We start from the raw sequence: 20,985 nt of genomic DNA on the forward strand, positions 1-20,985 counted from the left end.
ACGTTAGTTTGACACTGTAACACCTCACAGTGTCAGAAAGTCTCCTTGCCTATGCTGGTCATGCTTTCATTTGTTCCTGTATGATTAACCAAGAACAACATCTTGCCTACTCGGTTTTGCCTCCCTTAGGCCGTCATACGCGTGTCGTCTCAGTATGTGTGTATGTGCTGACTTTTCCATCTCTCCATTTCATTTTTTTTTCAGGGAGTAAGCTAGTTAAAGCTAGCAGGGTTTTCTGCTGCCGTCTCTGGAACTTATTACTGTGTCGTACTATAGCAGGGCATGTTCATGAACGGGCCATTCAGGCCGGCCGCTGCACGGCTCTGAATGAGCACACTGTCGCCAGGAGAAAGGGAGTTAATGTGGGCTAGTTAGCCGTGAGAGCTCCCCATTACGGAGGACTTAAGTCTGCGCTCATTCTTAACGTGTGTGTGTGTGTGTGTGTGTGTGTGTGTGTGTGTGTGTGTGTGTGTGTGTGTGTGTGTGTGTGTGTGTGTGTGTGTGTGTGTGTGTGTGTGTGTGTGTGTGTGTGTGTGTGTGTGTGTGTGTGTGTGTGTGTGTGTGTGTGTGTGTGTGTGTGTGTGTGTGTGTGTGTGTGTGTGTGTGTGTGTGTGTGTGTGTGTGTGTGTGAGAGAGTGAATGTCTTTCTTTAGGAATCATTCTGAGTCTCTTGATACCTAGGGCAGTGATTCTCAACCTTTTTTCATTTCAATGACCCTGCCGGTTTATATGCATTGGGGCACGGACTAAAATGTATAATCTATACACTGTAAAAGCATCATTGTTTGATTTCAGTTACGGACCCATCAGGGTCCATTTGGACCCGCGGTGGGCCCCGGACCCGACATTGAGAAACGGTGACCCAGTAGGGGTGCATCTGAAAGTTTTATGCTGTTCCTCCGTTCCTTACTGTGCTTTTGTCTGCTTTTTACAAGACGCAAAGGAATCTAACTTATCGACTAAAGCCTTTCCGTTCTCTCTGTGCTTAAAGGTAGAGCTCGGCTATAGTCTATTGACCTGTAATGGGATACTCGACCCGTAGCTCTCACCGCCTGCATTTGAATGCATTCTAAATGTGCCTACATGTAGCCGGTCAAACCACACACTAATCCATGACGTCCTGGAAAACCTCCCTTCTTCCAACCGCTGGGGTTCTGTCGCTCATTTCGTCTCTGCCATCACTCAAGCACTAATCAGACCGGCTTGTAGGAAACGGACCATGGATGAGATTAGGACATGATTGTGACAGGCAAGCCGTGATCTCTGTGAAGAACATGACACGCATGTACTCGTGCACGCACGCGTACACACTCGGATCTCGGGTGGATGACATTTGACCTGGAAAAGCCTTTAATCTTCTGCTGCAGGAGGCTGATGTTTGATCAGGATTACTCCTACAGTATGTTCAGCAGCTCTATAGTGTCAGGAGCTGCTATAGAGTAGCACAGTGGTCCTCAAGCTTTTTAATTTCACTGATCGCCCGGTTTGATATGCATTAGGCCACATACATCTATTTCAATTCATACACTTTAGTTTCTATTTATGGGACCCTGCTCTACACTGTAAGATGACTGTGTTCATTTAACTCTGAGTGTATACCATTTGTTTGTTTGGTTTGATTCCATTTGTACACTCTCGGTATTAGACTATTTCTGTACAGTTGAAAGACACAGATGACCCCAACTTGTGTTTGACTTAGTCTTATTGCAGTACTGTAATATTATGCGACGGACACTCAGTAATGATTTCTTCTGTCTTTCCTTGCAGGTTTCCCAAGAAAGCAAACAGGTATGGACCTTTTTTATATTTTTTGTGTTTTTAATCCAAAGCATAAGCAGTTGGCTACTACTATAGTTTGAGTGCACGCATGCACAGTTTTGCGTGTGCACACACACACACACACACACACGCACGCACGCACGCATTGCATACACAGCTGCTGCAATGCAATGCAACACTGGTGTGGTCTCAAGAGTTTGGACTGCCCACCTTCCATACACATAACAGACACAGTGACACACACACACACACACACACCCCCACACACTCTGTGCGGGACAAAGGGTTCCCTCTTCTATGCACGGCCATCTCTGCCTTCCACAGTGAACAGAACAGAGGCCTTTCACAGTGGCGGACGGTATCGACAGAGACGAGCCATACATTACCCCGCCGAGGTTCAAGCCGGGGTCCGGCTTTGTGGGCACCTCCTCTTGGGAGCGTCCCTTTTTTTTTTTCTCTTTCTCTTCCTCTTTGCTGGCCATGCTCTCGTCTCGGGGCACTCGGCTGAACAGCCCTCCACATCCTCTGACTTGTCACATTATACAGACTACAGTACAGACACACACTCGGCATGATTCATGAACTAGGAGGTCCCCTTCCCTTTGCCTCATTATCCTCCATGCTCCGAGTGAACAATTGCAGGGTTTGTTTGTCAGCGGTGATTCCCCTCGCTTTAGAAGAGAACCTTCAATGTACTCCTGCATGTGGTATACAGATACACACACACACACATACGTACTTAGACATAATATGTCTAAGTACGTATGTGTGTGTACTTACATATTATGTAAGTACACACATGTGTATACATACATGCATTCATACGCACGTATGTACATACCGTGCATACATACAGGGTGGCTGTTGGTGTGGCAAGATGCTTACTGGCATTGCGATTTACATTGCCTATAGAAAAGCTACATGCAATTACCACAATACTACACAGTAGTCAGTGCATTGAGTGGTTGGTTGGTAGTTGGAGATGGGGACATGGGGTGTCTCTCTGTCATTTAACCAAAACATGTCTGATCATGTTTGACGCCTATTAAATAATCATTTTGAAAGTCAATTTAACCAATTTCACTGATGCGATGTATATATATTTTTTTCTTTTCTTTTCTTTTAGGTTTTATTTAGTAGTACAAAGTTATAAAAAGCAAGGCTTTTGCACACCTACAGACGACAGGTGCGTAGGAGAGGGTACGGTGCCCAAAGATGAAAAAGGAACAAACAACCGCACACGGTTAGCACAAAGTTAGAAACAGAAGAAGATACATACATATTAATATTGTGCAGGAGAAGTTAGAAGCCAAGGGGCTTATCGAGAACTTCCCCTAATTTGAAGAATCGGACATAAAAGTACACACATTAAAAATACCAATAATACATTCAATAGATAACAGCATAATAACAGAACATTCTTGGATTTTGCCCAATATGCAATATACATGTTGCATGCAATAAATATAAATGTGCTGCTCTTCTATGACCCCGGCCGCTAATGACCGGCCTCTCTTCTATTATCCCGGCCGCTAATGACCGGTCTCAAGGTGCATATTGGGCAAGATCCAAGAATGTTCTGTTATCATGCTGTTAACAAGAGTTTGTATCGGGACGGAGTTGTGATGAGAGACTACTTGTTTTTCCCTCTTCTCCAGAACCAGCAGCATTCTCAGTAAAGACCACCCTCCAGACAAGAAGCCCAAAAGTGACAAATCTTCACTTCCCTCTAATGAGTTTGACCCTACAGGTAACGCCTCACTTTCACTCTCTCTGTCTCACTCTCAAACTACTACTCACTGCCCTGTTTCTCTCTCTCTCTCTCTCTCTCTCTCTCTCTCTCTCATAACCACACACACAATTATGGTGATAATGATGGATTGTACAACAAGGCACGATGGGGTGGTGAAAGGTGTTACGTGTGTATTATGCTCTATGCTTTGTGCACTCACTCTCTCTCTCTCTGAAATCTGCACACGTGCGTACGTACCCTTCTCCTTGGCCTGCGGTCTGCCCTGGTGGTCACAGGGAGACGACAGCGTCAGCGTGAATGGAGCTCACACAAGCACTCATCTTTTCCATTTCCTCACACGTCACTGCTAATGGACTATCTAATGTGTCTTCATTGTCTAAAGCACATAAGTGCGACAGCACACTTGGTTTGCATCAAGCCTACGTCTCTAAGTTTCTCTTGTCGGTTAATAAATACAGATGGATTGACCATAGGAACCGTGAATGTTTTTAATGTCCCCATGTGCCGTTTCACATAAATTGGTTCGTTATAGAGCCCCCCCCCCCACTTCATATTCAAAGCTGCCAGGTGGCCTCTGCGCGCACTCGAAATCTCGAAAGAGGCCTTCAGCGTTTTTAAGCCAGAAGTGTATCGCAGGGTGAAATCGGAAGGGCTCAGACTAGCTTAAATGCTTGATACGGCGACACTCCTTGTGTTGGTATTTTGTCAGTAGCCGGGGCGGTATGACTTGAGGTATGCCCCAAGAGAGGCTGCTGTATTCAAAACAAGAGACCCAGAAAGTCCTCTTGCCTGCCTTTTGGGCTTATCTTGGTTTGACGATGCAACAAAGCATGGTCAAGATGTGTGTCCTGTCCTCTGAGCGAGTTGCACAAGAGACATTCTCTCTCCATTATTGTTTGTGTCTGTCTGAAGTCAATCCTTTTTATCAGTGCGTTGCTTTGAGGCGAAAGGGTTTACGGTCAGATTCAGTCAATCAGTAATGTCTGCATCAGCCACAGAGCGAGAAGAAGCATGTCCCACTCTTTATTTGATTTAAATCGACCTCCTTCATTCATCCTCATTGAATGAGACGGGCCTCATCTTCCGATCTCATCCTCTCTCTCTCTCTCTTGCATGCCATCATTTTTATTAGTTCACATCTTTTTATCTGTCCATATTCGGCTGCTTGCTAGCAGTTGCATGATCTTCAAGCCACCTTTCCCCCACATTGCTCTCCTATAGAACTGCTTATTCTGGTATGATTTTGAAGAGTGCCATTTCTAAACACTTGATGATGATAATACGGTAACACAATTGAGCAACAATGTTCCATTATATTAGCTATTCAGTTATCAAATGTATATTATGTTATGCAAGCAGTTGAGACGAATAACCATAGAAGTCCATAATTTCTTCTGATCCCTCCCTGGAAAAGGTCTATCCCCTTATCCATGATTTATACATTCTGGATCATTCGTATGGTTATATGCCTCAACTGCTCAATTAATTTATATGTAATTGTATGTATTATGTAGTGTTTTTGCATTAATCATGTAGTCATGTCGGCTTCCAGCCTTGCAACAGAGACCAGCCGACATAGAGTATATTATGAATGGTACTTGATTTTGATGTCTGACATGTTCTGACAAATGTAACCTATATTTCCCTCAGTGACTAGACTGCAGACTCTGTGGTTAAAGGGGCATTCCACTCATTTTCAACGTTTTACTATGTCATTAATGTACCTTAGAGCTGTTAAATAATAAAAAAGTTCCCCCATTCTGTGTTTCCTAGAACTAGAGGTCTGAAAAAAATCATTAACATGGTGAAACACATCTTGATGATGTCATCAATATGTGTTTCACCATGTTAATGATTTTTTTCATAATTACAGTTCTAGGAAACACAAAATGGGGGGACTTTTTTATTATTTCCACACAACAGCTCTAAGGTATATTAATGACATAGTAAAATGTTGAAAATGGGTGGTTTTCCCCTTTAAGACCTTACATTCATAGCCCTGTTGAGTCTTCATACAAAACTAAATAGTTCTCTTTCCATAGCTGCACTCCTGTCAATCCATCCCATTGCTTTTTCTGTTTTGCCTATATATTTTAATTAGTTGACCTTATTTGTTCATTTTTAATATCTCTTATCCCATTGTAGTTTTTTCTCCTCCTCCTCCCCCTTCATGATTTTCTCTTTTTCCTGTTTTGTGTTTGTGTTGTGCTTCTCCTGTGCTCTCTGGTCTGGTGGTGTGTTCTGTTCCGTGGCGGCGGTGCGGTGTGTGTGCTCTGTGCTGTCGCTGTGTGTGCCCGCTTGGTTCTGTGCCATGCTCTGTGCTGCTGCTGCTGGTGGTTGGGTGCTGTGGTGGGTGCAGAAGCTCTGGTGGTGCAGAAGAGTGGCAGCTGCGGCAGTGTGCTAGCGGAGGGGAAGCAAGAGTCCTGTGGTAAGAAGATGCTCCTGATAGGCCAGCGACGCCCCGGCGTGCCGGCTGCAGTCGTATAAGACGGTGGTTTTCAACCCTTTTCATGTCGAGGTCCATTATTTATTGCCATTTGAGCTACGGTACCACCGGATATGATGAGATTTAGTCTCTCGGATCGTTGGATACGGATTTGTCCAGAATTCCATGTTGTATTGATGTGGTATAACTACCATAGGAGAGATAACGGGCAAACGATCAAAATAGTAATTCTTCTACATTCTCTAAATGTGTAGACTTCATATAAATGATGTACTGCAGATGTTCAATGGGTCCATTTGGTTTCATTTTACACCCGCAAGAGTTAAAGATCTGTAAGGGTTCATTTGGTTGCCAACTTCATTAATTAGCTGGGGACCACCTGCAACCTCCCCAAGGACCACTCGTTGAGAACCACTGAATGAGACCATTCGGGGTTTGCAGCAAGAATCCCGAGGGATTGTCGTGGTTTATCCCACTGTTTCTCAACGTCCAGTTCGGGGTCCACCACCATGGGTGGGTCCAAATGGACCCTTAACTCCCATTTGGTTCCATTTGTACATGACTATGAAGTTACAGACCTGTAAAGGGTCCATTTGTACCCCCTGGTGGTGACCGAACCAGGCGTTGAGAACCATTGATTTATGCTGTTCTTGTTTAGTATTTAATAAATAACTGAAATGGTAAGTGGTGCCTTCATCCAAAGCACTTTACAAGTGTGCATTGCCTTCTTCACATGCATTCACACACACACACACACACACACACACACACACACACACACACACACACACACACACACACACACACACACACACACACACACACACACTGACGGACGGTGGAGGAAACCGTGCGAGGCACCAAACTGCTCGTCGGGAGCAGTTCGGGGTTAAGTGCCCTGCTCAAAGAGTCTTAACATTAAGGAGGAGCTGGTGATCGATGCAGGAATCTTCAGATTCCAAGTAGCCATTCCTGAGGCACTGTTTCCAAAACAGTGGGTCAGGTTCCTTAAATTTGTTTCCTACATTTTGTTTTTAATTATCATTTCAAAACATTAAAAAAAAATCCTCAAAAAGCTATTTTTTATTTTAAAGAAATTTCATTAATTTCATGAAGAAATCAAAGAAATATCTAAGACATTACATAAATTAGAAAACTAATGTTTTAAGTAGTAGTGAAAATGGCTGATCTACAAGCTCACAATGCAGCGCGAAGCGATGCGTTGTGAGCTTTTAGATTTGCTATTTTCACTAGCTTTGGTCCCGGACAAACGTCTAATTTCTCTTTTGAGTCACAGGCTAAAAATGATGCCCGATTATGCCCGATTCATACTTATTTGCGTGCCGAAAATAGTAGATTTACAAGCTCACGGCACATTGTGCTGTGATGTATTGTGAGCTGGTACAACTGCTATTTTCGGCGCTCGTCACAATTGACTAAGGAGTATTTATGTTTGCATTTACTTGTGATCATAGTAGCCTTAATATATTTCAGGAAAGTAACGATGGAAAGGCCTCGATCAGTAAACAATCCTTTATATTGGGGTTTAAATGATAGGGACACATTATTTCTAGAGGTTATCTTAAACCCTGTAGGTTGCATTACACAGATCTAAGCCAAATTATTCCATTATGTCAAGTCAAGTCAAGTCAAGTCAATTTTATTTATATAGCACATTTAAAAACAACAGCAGTTGACCCAAAGTGCTTTCCAGAATAGGTAGACCGTCTATCACAGTGCAATAACATGTAATACAAGCAAACAAAATAACAACAAAAACAATGAACAATAAACACTAAAATTCACACTGTAGCCAGACTAAAAGCCAGACTAAAAAGGTGTGTTTTCAGGTTAGATTTAAAAATCTCCAGGGTGGGGCTAACCTTGATGTGGATTGGGAGATTATTCCAGAGGGTGGGACCAGCTACAGAGAAAGCCTGATCACCTTTGGTTTTGAGGTTTGAAGGGGGGACTGCAATGAGTTTGAGAGTGGAGGATCTGAGTGTCCTGGTGGTAGGGGGAGCAGTTATTAGTTCAGAAATGTAGGAAGGGGAAAGGCCGTTTAGGGATTTAAATACAAAGAGGAGTGATTTGAATTGAATGCGGAATTTAACAGGTAGCCAGTGTAGTTTTGCCAATGCAGGGGTGATATGATTTCGTTTTTTCGTTCCAGTTATCAGTATGTGCCTCTAGGTGAGTCTTTAAGTCAATAAGCCTTACACTATACTTTTTCTTAAGCAACACAGTCGTACTACAGCATATAAACATAGAGTGTAACAGTGTATTATGTACACTATGTTGTTTATTATAGGTCAACTTCTCCCCTTGGGTCCATATCCTTCTATTCCATTGCACAAGTGCTGACCTGGGATCGGTTCTAACCTGTAAATAATACATTGGTGTAGATAAGACATGCCTGATCAGCGATCAGCTCCCACTGGAGATGGTGATGACAGATAGCTGACCTCGACCTGCTCCAACCTGTTTAGCATAACACTGCAAAGTCCTGAATGTTAATTTTTCCTCTGAGACACGGGAACGAAAAGGACCCATAACAATGGACACCTTTAAATTAACCTATATATCCACGGTAACATCCTGAGTGTTATAATGTAACAGTAACTGAGACGGTACAGATTTTTTGTCTCAGAGTTGCTGCCTACACTGATTCTTTGACCGCTGGACCTCCCTCCCTCCCACTTTCTCTCCATTTTCCATTTGCCCTGCCCCCAGCCCCAAGCGTTACAGTTCCCCTCCCCCTGTCCCCCCTCACCCCACCTAGGAGAGATTTAGCCTCTGTTCCGTTATGTAAAGGCTCCAACCCCCAACCCCAACAACAACTCAAATCCGCTTTAGCTTCTCCCGCAAACACCTCTGTTTGACATCACACTTGCGGGGGAGACCTTTGGACATGCAGCTAGAAGCAGCTTGATTCATGGGGTCACCAACACGTCCCCAGTGTCCATTTAACCCCCCGATTGTATACAAATGTAAAACGTGTATAGAGGTGTCAACCACTATATGTAGGAGACCATATTCTCAAAAACCCAAACCGGGACCGATGAACATTTAAATCAGATTTCATTTTTTTAATACTTTGAACAGAATAGAATATGATAAAACTCTACGTATGACAATTTAATAGTGCATGTTAAAAACCGGGACATCTTAGTGTTTTAGAGATCTTTGTCAGCTTGAAACTGGGACAATTCTGCTCCCAACCGGGACGTCCAATGAACATGACCAAAATGCCAGGTCAAGCATCCTCAGATGTAAACCTCCTTCTGCACACAATAGAGCGCACGCATCTTTATATATTTTTGTGCTATGTATGTACTGTAAACTTTATATATTCTGTAAATCCCAGGTTGCTCATTTGTGACCCCTCCCAGCGGATAGCAGATCACCACACACTTTGCAGTTTACAGGAGAGCAAAACAAAACCTTCGGCAAATGAATCCTCTAAATACTTATCTATCAATCACATATAAGTCGGAGCTGAAATCGCCATGCAAATATGAAAATAATGCATAATCAACTGATGCTGGTCCTCCATTGTTTTATCACATGACTTCCCAATGTTGTTTACATCATGTGAGCTGATCGTTTAAAAGCCACTTAGCGTTACACCTCATCTACACAGTCAAGGAGCGAGCGTTCCGACCACGATATCACGCGAAAAACTGTCCTGATATGGAGTGTCGGTCATTGCGTTGCAACATCAACAAATAGCCAATAAATAGTAGCGTGTAGATCTCAACCAATACAAGTGTTTGAGGCTGCGAGCGAAATCTAGCTCAAATAGAGACTCTGCGAGCGAATATAGGAGGGGTGGACGCCGTCGCTGCATGGCGCGTTGTCGCACTACAGGACAGTCACTGAAAAACATGTATTCGAATGAGATTTCATTGTTCGCTTGCTCGCATCGCTGGCAGTGTAGATGAGGTGTTGCAATATTATTCCCTTTCTCCGAGTTAAATTGACACCGAGGACTTCTCTGTGCAGAGACTCACTAATTAAAGAAGTACATAAGTCAGTATTTACGAGTCTGATTAAAAAAAAAAAAGAAAAAATATACTATTTAAGTGATTCATTGACTGAAGCTTTATTTGATTCTGCCTTGGTTATTGTCTCTATAACTGTGGTCAGGCTCTGGTCTGTTCTTGTCGGTCTAGTCGAACCAGACATCAGATAAACCCTAATCTCAACCAGATCTCTTTAGTCATTATGATGAAACGACACAAAGAACTAGAAAAGTAACGTTCCTCCTCCGGTCACAGTCACAGGCCCTGTCAAAACACTGATTTGAACACTGAACACACACTGAACACAGATTCACAATGTCGATTTTCAGGCAGAAAATGTATGCTTGACCAAATATCATTTAAATCACCGTTTTCCCAAACACTGGGTCGGTCGCGGACACATTGTCATGGGTCCCCTTACTTTCTGTTTCCTACATTTGGTTTTTAATATTATTTCAGAACCTTTTAAAAAAACATTCCCCAAAAAAGCAAAACATTTAAAGAAATCAATCAAAATTCAATGATTTTTTTCTCAGTAATTTCATGAAGACAAATCTAAGAAATTCCATGAATCAGAATAAGTAAATATCCGATCTACAAGCTCACAACGTGGCGTGAAGCAACGCGCTGTGAGCTTGTAGATCTGCAATTTTCACTAATTTGTGTAATAACTTTAATAAGTAAGTAAGAATGTGTAATTTCTGTTTTGGGTCACGGGCTAAATAGATTAAATGATTTAAATGATTGAAGATTGATGATTAAAATAAATCTATTAAAAAAGTGTTATCGTATCTACCCAGCACAGTAAGTAAACAGTGACACACGACATTGATAAACATAACCAGTACTCCATGTTGGTCAGTCTGCATATGGAAGACATATGCCAGTCTGCATAATGGAAAATATGACAGACTGCGTATGGAAGATATGTCAGTCCGCATAATGGCAGACATGATTCCTTTGTCATCAGACAACGAGAGCTGTGTCATGCTCACTGACCTGATCGATTAATCCCTCTCTTCTATGAATACAAATGTCATCTGCATGGCCTCATAATAACAAGACCTGATCCTGCCTAAGCCTAATTTATACTCTGTAGTATGACAGTGTTGCTTGCTGAAGATAACAGATTTTCAAGCTAACAACGCATTCCTTCCAAAAAGCAACACCCTCGTTCAGTGGAATATGGCTATGCATTCTGGATAGGTATTGATTTCCCTTAATCGGAAATCTCTTCATAATGCAAGCCTTTGTTATATATATATTTTTTTTCTGTTGACTGTAGAGCAAATTATATGAAGTTTAGAACTGTAAGGTTTAGTATAGTAAAGGCTGCAAACGGTAATGACACAATCAGCAGTTAAGACAGCTGTGCTACGTGTGCATCTGGAAGTCACCAGTCACTGCTGTTATCGATTTAGAAACGGTGCAACGATCCAGTCAGTGCTCCAGATTAGAATAGTAAGTCATTGTTTAGTTCTCCAAGAAGTTACAAGTTGGTGAAACGGCTTCAGTGAGTTTAGTTTTTCTAAAAGGCTCATCTTGGTCTCATTAAAGATGTTGTCATGTCTCTCTCTCTCATTGCCCCCCCCCCCCCCCCCCCCCCTCTCTCTCAGGTCTGGTCCAGCGATGTGTTATCATCCAGAAAGATGTAAATGGCTTTGGGCTCACTGTCAGCGGTGACAACCCAGTGTTTGTGCAGCTCGTCAAAGAAGGTAAGATGGAGCCACATCCTGTCCCAGAGATGATGATGATGACGAGGAGGAGGAGATGATGTAGTTACCCCCGCCCTCCCCCCTTCCCGCCTGCTCTTCCAAATATAACCAGATGGTTGTATCCAGATCATGTCTGGCTGCTAGGGGACAGTAGTGTCACACAAGGGGATCATTACCACTGCTTCTGGCCTGAGAAGACATAATAATAGAGAAGCAGGGTCCTCTTTTTGCAGCGTACACTGATATCTAACTGTCCGGTGTCACTGAATTCACACACACATATGTAAGTAACAGTAATGGGCTCTATGCACACACGCCATTTTGGAAATAACTTGGGCTCCTTCCCTATTTCGGCTAGGTGTTACGGATGATGCTAATGAAGGTTCAGTTGTTCCATTCTGGTCAAACAGAGTCACGGTGCTGTTATTGTGCATGTTGGCTCACTGGAAACACTCTACTGCCCCAGTGGGTCTCAGTGTCCTTGAGTGGGTTCCAAATGGCCCTGTACGGGTGTGTAACTCTGAGAGTGTACACATGGAACCAAATCCATTTGTACACTCTCCGAGTTATGGCGGCCCTTGAAATGAAAAGGTTTGAGAACCACTGCACACTAAATGGAACAGAGCCTTAATTAGTATTATCGGTAACACCTAGAGAAAGTAGGGAAGTGTCCCGGAAGTAGGAAGAGTTAAGTCTGTGTGCATAGAGCCCTTTGTGCTGCAATGCATGTTGGGGGAAGGAAAACAACACGTGTCAGACGCTTGTCGTATTTATTTAAAGGAGTCAACACTGAAGCCTTTGACTCAACTACATTTTTTTCATCTTCAGCAGTTGGACTTGTTCTTTTAGCTTTTTGCCTTGTCATTTTGTCTTTTAACAACTTAACCACATGAACTCTAGCATGCCTGTTCTGGGCGGGCATGTCATAATGCGGCGGAAATAGCCCATCTAACTTTTAGATTGTCTATTTTCGACAAAGAGATCTGGTTGAGATGAGAAAGCAGGAGGCCAAGTATAGACCCCTGGGGGACCCCGGTCAACAAAAGTATATGGTTTAAGTGGTTAAACCATATAGACTTATATATATATATATATACACCGTATATACCATATATACGCACAACAAATGGTGAGTGGGAGGCGTTTGGAGCATTTGGAGGCGTTTGGAGCTATTTCACTATTTGTTTAAACGTTTTGACGTTTTTTGAAAATCTTTGAAGACTTGACTATGATGACATGATAGGCACACCACTGCAAAAGTGGTTAAGTGACAAAGTCACAATTTGCCTCCATATGATGAACCAAATAAAGGCCTAAATGACAACGTATGGAGGATGGCAGGTCAGGACATTGCGTGACATTGCGTCAGGTTCACACCTCATGTGTTCAGGCGCAGGTGTGCTGACGCTGGAGTTCCTCCACGCTCTTAGATCTCATAATAACCCGTCTCGGTCCTAAATCCCTTTGTTTGGGGTGGAGCTGGGAAATGGGTCCTTCTCGTAATATAACCACTGTTATGGTCTATCGTAAATGGTAGTCAAACAGTTGCGTGGCAGCGTCTCCGTACTGTATGTGGTCAGACGATATGGTGTGGAATAATATGAACCATATTAGCCTTCCTTTTCCCCGGCCAATACACTTGTTTCCCCTAAAGTCTCTCCTTTTCACCTCCCTGTTGGGTTTTGGCTCATGTTGTCCTCTGTGTGTTTGCCAGATGGGGCTGCAATGCGGGCAGGAGTTCAGACGGGCGACAGGATTATCAAGGTACTGTGTTCATCTGCCTCCATATTCTAAAAGTGCAAACATCACAGCTTTTTAGTCCAAAGGCTGACAGCTAGTATCTATGCTGCCACCTTGTGGTAAACAATAGAACACTCTAGTCACAGCTCTACACACAACGTGCGTGTGTATGTGTGTGCGCACGCACGTGTTACTTGTACGTGGGGACCAAAAATCACTCTGCGTTCACATGGTCAGATGTAAAAGATGCAAAGCTACACAGTGTATTTGTAGCTGTTGTAGCTTTTGCAGCAGCTACAAACATTGAATGCAGCTTTGCATCTTCATGTCACTGGCTTCCATTGACAATGAATGGTAAACTTTGCATCTGCCTGTGTGAACGCAGCATAAGGCCTACCAAAATGTACCTTTTATTTATCTTATAAATAAATCAAATCAAACCTGTTCTGGTCGCCCATGGATTAAAGTTCTCAGTCGCCACGACTGCTTTCAGTCTTTTTGATTCAATAGAAGCCATCATCATGTCTTCTCTTTGGAGCCATGTTGCACAGCGGAAACATGCTATCAATGTGTCGCGCATTGAGAGCTTGTAGATCTAGGTCTATTTTTGGTTATTATTATATTATATTGATGTGGTCAAGCAATATGTTCTGAAGCATCTTCCCTTAAAATCTGTAATAGTCTCAGTCTGATATCCCAGATGAAAGCAAAGGTTAAAACCTCAATCTGTGATTTCTTTCACCTGGTTGACAGCAGAGACAATATTACTAAAACATAATTTTAATTGAGTGGTGCAACCACTCCCTTACGGAGCTATGTGTGTGTGTGTGGCTGGCTGGCTGGGTGGGTGGGTGGGTGGCTGGGTGGGTGCGTCTGAGCACGAAAACAGCATGGTTGTTTTTCACCACCTGTGCGCAACCTAACACACACACAAACACACACGCACATATTAACTGTATATATGGGACTTGGCACATTTAGGACTTGGTCATGCAAAAAAGAAATTCAGTCGTGAGATTATTTTTCTGCTTTAATCCATGGGTACCATGCTAATTTCCATGGCTAAGGATTATTTAGTTTTTTTGAGCTATGGTTACAATTAGTAAAAGATTCAGTTTGGGGTCAGGGTTAGGATTATACATTTAGTGGGTTAGGGTTTTTAATGAAACATTGATGAAAAATAGCTTCAACTAAAATAACGTGCATGTGCATAATCTTTAAGAATTTGAATATAGCTGCACTGGGGACCTTTTAAACGCATTCCCTGCCGTTGGCGGAGATCTCCGTCAAGTCTAATCCAACGCTTCACAGCCGATGACGGAGCTCTCCGCCGAGTGCTCTTTTCAGTTGTTTATGATAGATCACGTATGAATGGTTCTAGGTTGCTAAGCAAGCAACGGATATAACCTGAGAGGACCCGCAAGTGAAAATGTTGTCTTCTTTCCAGGTTAACGGGACCCTAGTAACGCATTCTAACCACGTTGAAGTGGTGAAGCTCATCAAATGTAAGGCCGACTCTGTCTTGACTGTTATGTTTGAATGAAATAATAATCGCAGTGGTGTAAAAAGTACTCCCAATGTTTTATTTAAGTAAAAGTATAAATACTGCAATATAAAACTACTTACTAATTACAAGTAAAAGTCCAGAATTCAAAATGTACTTGAGTAAAAGTACAAAAGTATTGAAATCAAAATATACTAAAGTACCAAAAGTAAAAGTACTCATTGTACAGAATGTCCCATTTTAAGTTTTCAAATGTATAAAAAAATCTTTTGAAAATAGCCGACCTACAAGCTGACAATGCTTCACATAGCGACGCATTGTGAGCTTGTAGATCTCCTATTTTCAAAAGTTTTCCTGAAGTGTTTAATGTTAAATGTATGTTTTGTAATAATAATAGAAATCTACAAAGTAACTAGTAACTAAAGTGTTGTAGTTGTAGTTGTTGTAATGGAGTGTTGTTGTGTAGTAGAAGTAAAAGTATTGGAAATTGGAAATACTCAAGTAAAGTACAAATACCTCAAAATGGTACTTAAGTAAATGTACTTAGTTACTTTCCACCACTGTTGGGCTATATGCACACAGAATAACTACTACTTCCAGGCCGCTTCCCTACTTCTACTACTAATTTAGGCTCTGTATTAGTGTGCAGTGGTTCTCAAACGTTTTAACATTTAACATTTCAACAATCCCCATAACAGTGTACAAATGGAACCAAATCCATTTGTACACTCTCATTTGTTACACACCCGTATGGGGCCATTTGGAACCCTAACACAAGGACACTTTGAATTGAGACCCACTGGGGTAGCAGAGTGTTTCCAGTGAGCCAACTTGCACAATAACATCACCCTGACTTGAGTTGTTGGAACAGAGCCTTCATTAGTTCAGTGGTAACACCTAGACCAAGTTATTTCCAAAATGGCGTGTGTGCATAGAGTCCATTATGCGTGCTTGAGAATATACATTATACATGTTTTTGCCTCTTGGCGTGCACTAAGGCGCCTTCATGCTGTCTCTTTGTGGTTCCTTCATTCAGCGGGCTCTTATGTGGCCCTCACGGTGCTGGGGCGCCCCCCCGGCCTGGCCCAGATCCCTCTGTCAGAGGCAGAGTCTGAGATGCTGGGAGTCAGCATCTCCTCTCCCGGCTCGCCAGCAGCAGAGCGGCCCTACAGTCCGCTGGACCGCTCCTCCTCACTGTCACCTTGGGTACTGACCATTTATTATTATTATTATTTGGATCATACTATATTGTCACACAAAATCATCAAAAGTAGCAGAACCGCAAGTATGACGCGTGAAGTGCGAAACACATCGAAGCAATGCGTTTTGAGCTGCTTTTGCTAATTTCTTTTTTAATCCTGAAAAGTCGGTTTTGGACATAGACAATATTTATTATTATTATTATTAGTATTATCATTATTGTGTCATTCTGATATCGCTTTAAGTCCTATATATTTTGTTATATGACAAATAATAGCGACAGACAACAGTTAATTGACATATTTTTGGAATTGTAAAAAAATACAATAAACATATAATTTTAGAAAATGTGCCCAAAATGCAGACACCAGGGTTAATGTGGTCATTTTCTTTCCGTCACAGGATGAGTTCAGTAGTTTCCACAACCAGAAAGGTGACATCTTGAAGTTGCAGGTAAGGAAATAATCAGTGTATTGTAAATGTGGTTTTCCTGAGACGATGCTTGCTTGTTCTCTGTTGGAGAACATTGAGTTATCTGTGTTAAAAAATGGACTTGTCTTTAAATAGACAAGGTTGACATTGAGAGGCAAGTAATGTTTTCCACTGATAAGACAACTGTCTTTCCTGTGGGTCTGAAGCGACAGTAGCTGGGGTTTTCTGTCTAATATACACTGTGGGTCTGAAGAGACAGTAGCTGGGGTTTTCTGTCTAATATACACTGGCACTCATAATACTAAACACCCCCCGCCTCTCCAGGCAACTTCGCTTCCTCTTTCCCTCCAAATGTCTCACCAAACCGCATGGAGTTGTGGTTTGAAAAAACATATGTCAGGCTGCTATGGCTACTACTACTAACAATGTAAATTGTAAAGTCTATCTTATACTCCGTCCGTAGCTATTGTGTTCAGCAAGTGGCACAGTTGTGCAATGGAGCATAGTTTGAGCTTAAGCTGGTTCGTTGGTGTGTAGAGCTACAGAGGCAGCCAGGAAGTTGTATTGCCATCCAGGTCAATGGGGCCGCTGATTGGCTGCATGCGGTGAGTGTGGCAGACACTCCAGTAATATCATAATGTAGAGTTTGGCAACGTAAGAGGGAAGTCCGTAGAGGTTGAGCCAGGCGTGTACTGTAGGTTCCATCCAGGAGAATTGCTTGAGCCGAGAGTCAACGTACTTCCTTCATATGGATGTTGAAGTGGACCATTGCTTGTTCCAGGAATCAAGGGTCCAACTAGGGTCCAATTCCAACCTCTCACTTGACGTGCAGGCCATGAAGGAAGAGTACAGCAGGAACTCTGATCTCGGGCTCGGATCCAAAAAGCCAGATTTTTGGACCCGATTCATACTGATTTGTCTGATTCGTCACTGTCTTCATTGCACCACGACGGTCTCCTATATACTACATGGAAGCTCCTGAACATTGTTAACACACTTTTAAACTAGCCGTTGTAAATGTCATATGAATCAATATTGAACAACTGCCATGGCTTATTTCTCACCCAAAATGTTACAAATTGCATTTGTTGAACTGTACAGGTTAAATATGGATGGTTTCCACTAGACAGCGTTGCCATTAGCTTTAACTTGAGCATTGTTACATTGAGGGGGTCCTCTATCTGCAGTGGAAAACTAAGCAAACGTAGAGTGGAGAGGAGTTGCACCGTCCGGTACATGCAATGTAAAATCACCATGACTTAAAGGTACGCTAGGCAAGTCTGTGTGTCTACAAAACACACTCCCCCTCCCTTCTCTGACAGGCATCAATAGAGCGTTGCAGTCCCGCCCCCTACCCTGGACCAGGAAATGATTCTCCGTTCATTTTCCTCATAGACATTTCAGAAAGTATTTATTTAAAGACGTTTACGCCGCGGACAAAGCCAACTCGAGTCGTGACAAATCATGACAACAAACACAATTTTTTGGGCCGAACAAATAATTAGAAAGAAGAAAAAAACGGCAGGTTACAACACTTTTTTTGTTGTTTTTCTTCTTTGTAATTATTTGTTTGGTCCAAAATATTGTTTGTGTTGTCATGAGTTGTCACGACTCGAGTTGGCTTTGTCCGCGGCGTAACCGTCTTTAAATAAATACTTTAAGAAATGTCTATGGGGAAAATGCATTGAGATTCATTTCCTGGTCCATGGTAGGGGGCGGGACTGCGACGCTCTATAGGTAGCTATCTTTGATGCTTTAATTGATTAGAGAGAGCATTAACGAGCACAGAATGGGTTTTGACACTTTTAATACCCAAGCAATCAACTCTTTGAAGCCACTTTGAAGTTCAAAAGAGATCTGTCTGAGCTCTCCCCCTCGCCTCACAGAAAAACACTGCAAAGGATGAATGTCAACATAAACTGAGGAAATGTCAACATAAGCAGTGGAACAAAACCAAAATAGGGATGTGAGGGATGTGTCTTTTTCGTCCGGTGTCGAGTCGGTCGGACCCACGGTTGTCCAGAACCGCCACAAAAAGGCCTCTGCCGGGGCTCTGGACAGGGCCCCTGCCCAGTGTCCATATATGGAGCTGGCCTGTTCTGACATCATTCTGACGTCTGCATAGACTCCATATTTGGACATGCCTGACAAAGAACTCCTTTTTTGGGCATAAAAGGGACACGGACATAATAGCTTGGTTGGGCATTCATTTCCAACTTGCATCGTTCCAAGTAGGCCAGTGCCCAACAGGCACCGCTATAGAGGCTCAATGGGCACCGCTCTAGTATTTATAAATAGGCTAAACGTTACCTACGGCACCTTTTTGAAGATGTTTCTGGATCGATGTATAGCACTACAGGTTTCCACTGGAAAACATTTTAAACGACTTAAAAATACTTAAAACTTTTCTCAAATTGTCTTTTGTCCATGTCACCAATTCCAACCTCTCACTTGACGTGCAGGCCATGAAGGAAGAGTACAGCAGGAACCCCTCCCCCAAACTACTGAAAGACATCCAGGAAGCTAAGAAACACATTCCCCATGGGCTGCACGCTCAGCTCTTTAAAGCCACTGGAACCGCACAGGTAACTCCCGAGGACCAGTTGACCCTGTTCGGTGCAGTAGTCACGTCCATAAAGATCTAGTCTCCCAAATGACAAATTCTATCCCCCACTTGGCTTTGCAACAGTCTTTAGCTATGATTGATACTGTGTCTCTTGACACAAATTAATCCTAATCCCATCCCATCAGGCTTTCCCCCTATGTGTGAGGGTTTATTTCGTAAGCGTCAGATGCACACAGGATCTATAACCATTAGCGGGTGATGATCACACCGAGACAGATGAACGCCCCGCAAAAAGGCGCTGGCCATAAACAGCCATGGTGCGCTTGTGGACCGAACCTGCATTATGAGTGAACAAATTAGGAATCACGAGGGACAAAATGGGAATGGGATATTAGTCTTGAGACTAATATCAGACTGCATTTGTCAATGTTGACAGTTGAGAATATTGTAACTTTTATACACATAAACGCTAGAAAAACGTGATTCGTGGATGGAGAGAGAAGCACGCGGCAGGCACACTAGATAGACACTGGTTTTGCTTGCGATGCGAGCTGTGATCAGTGATTCTGAACCTTTTTTTATTTTGAGCACCCCCACATTTATATGCATTAGGCCACAGACCCTCATTTGATTAAAAATAATCTATATCACTATATCTCTATAAAATCCACAGTGTTAATTTACCTCCAAAGTATATACAAATGGAACCAAATTACGGATCCCTCGTGGTCCCTGGACCCAGCGTTTAGAAACGGCGTACGACTCCATACAAAGCTAAACACAAACACGTTGGACGAAGAATCGTTGGCTTGCCAGTGTTGTTTGACAATTCAGTCTTTGCTAAAGCATTGACATTATTGACTGGGTGTACGTTTCTGCTCATAAGTGGTAACTGTGCGGTTGTCTGTATGATTTCCCAGGATGCCGCTCCAGTGGGAGATGGAGATGATGGTAGCATGTTTGAGACAGAGCACACTCCTTCATCTAAAGGAGACTACAGCACAGACGCGTCCTGGAACAGTTCTCCTGTACGTTAAAACCACCAACATCACACCCAGGGTGTCTGTTAAATAGCCTTAAATTCATATTAAAAATGGCCCAATTTCATTTGTTTTTAAAAGGTCTTAAATATTACTTGACACGATGCATTCTCAATTTGACTACGTGGCACAACTGAGTTTTGCCAAATGATAAACAGAAAGAAACCAAACGATGGAAACATAGTTTCTGTATTTTTATATGCACCGGCAAGAGTTCCCAGGTGTTACTCGCTATGTTACAAGGCAACCCAAAGGTTCTACAGTAGTACTGTCGGTAGGAGAGATTCTGACAAGATGACTCGTTTCTTTCTGCTTCAGTCGGATCCAGTCAAGCAACGTAAACAATCTGTTATTGGTTCAAAATACCCTTTTCTGTAAATAAGGAAGTAGCGACAAACATGCAGGAAGAGATTTATATGCGACTATAAATGTTTATGAGAGTGGACGAAGAAATACATTCACATTTGGCTGCAATATGCACTAAGTTAAGTTTTATGCACATTTCCCTTTCCATGTTTTCATTGCAAGTTTGGTCATAACTGTAATTATTTTAATGTCCTAAAGTCCTCAATTTAACTTTCTGTTATCTGACACCCTGCTCACCAACGGTACATTGGAATTGACCCTTAAAGCCCCCTTCAGTGGTTTCATGTTTTCCTATGTCAACCTGTAGTTCTTCTATACATTGATTCCAGAACCAACATGAACTATGTATGACAAATATTTGTATTCGGAGTGCAAAGATGAAAAAGAAAATCCTTTTGAAGCGGAAAGTGTTAATTGTA

At 42.4% G+C, this 20,985-nt stretch overlaps 1 protein-coding gene across 8 annotated transcripts in view; it reads left to right on the forward strand.

Moving 5' to 3' along the window:
- The window catches only part of arhgef12a (Rho guanine nucleotide exchange factor (GEF) 12a), a 60,491-nt gene that overhangs the window by 14,487 nt on the left and 25,019 nt on the right, over positions 1–20,985 (forward strand). For 2 of the 8 annotated variants that reach the window (XM_079513448.1, XM_079513449.1), the window contains exons 2-11: positions 1,768–1,788; positions 3,438–3,529; positions 5,892–5,960; positions 11,620–11,718; positions 13,433–13,482; positions 14,906–14,963; positions 15,999–16,168; positions 16,565–16,615; positions 19,057–19,179; positions 20,081–20,188. In XM_079513448.1, the coding sequence (XP_079369574.1) occupies positions 1,768–1,788; positions 3,438–3,529; positions 5,892–5,960; positions 11,620–11,718; positions 13,433–13,482; positions 14,906–14,963; positions 15,999–16,168; positions 16,565–16,615; positions 19,057–19,179; positions 20,081–20,188 (841 nt within the window). Of the gene's footprint in view, positions 1–1,767; positions 1,789–2,909; positions 3,023–3,437; positions 3,530–5,891; positions 5,961–11,619; positions 11,719–13,432; positions 13,483–14,905; positions 14,964–15,998; positions 16,169–16,564; positions 16,616–19,056; positions 19,180–20,080; positions 20,189–20,985 lie in introns of those variants that run through there. The other 6 variants (XM_079513450.1, XM_079513455.1, XM_079513454.1 and 3 more) reach the window with 5 other exon arrangements.

This window comes from Electrona antarctica (genome assembly GCF_951216825.1).
Source record: "Electrona antarctica genome assembly, chromosome: 11".
In the NCBI taxonomy this organism is placed as follows: domain Eukaryota; kingdom Metazoa; phylum Chordata; class Actinopteri; order Myctophiformes; family Myctophidae; genus Electrona; species Electrona antarctica.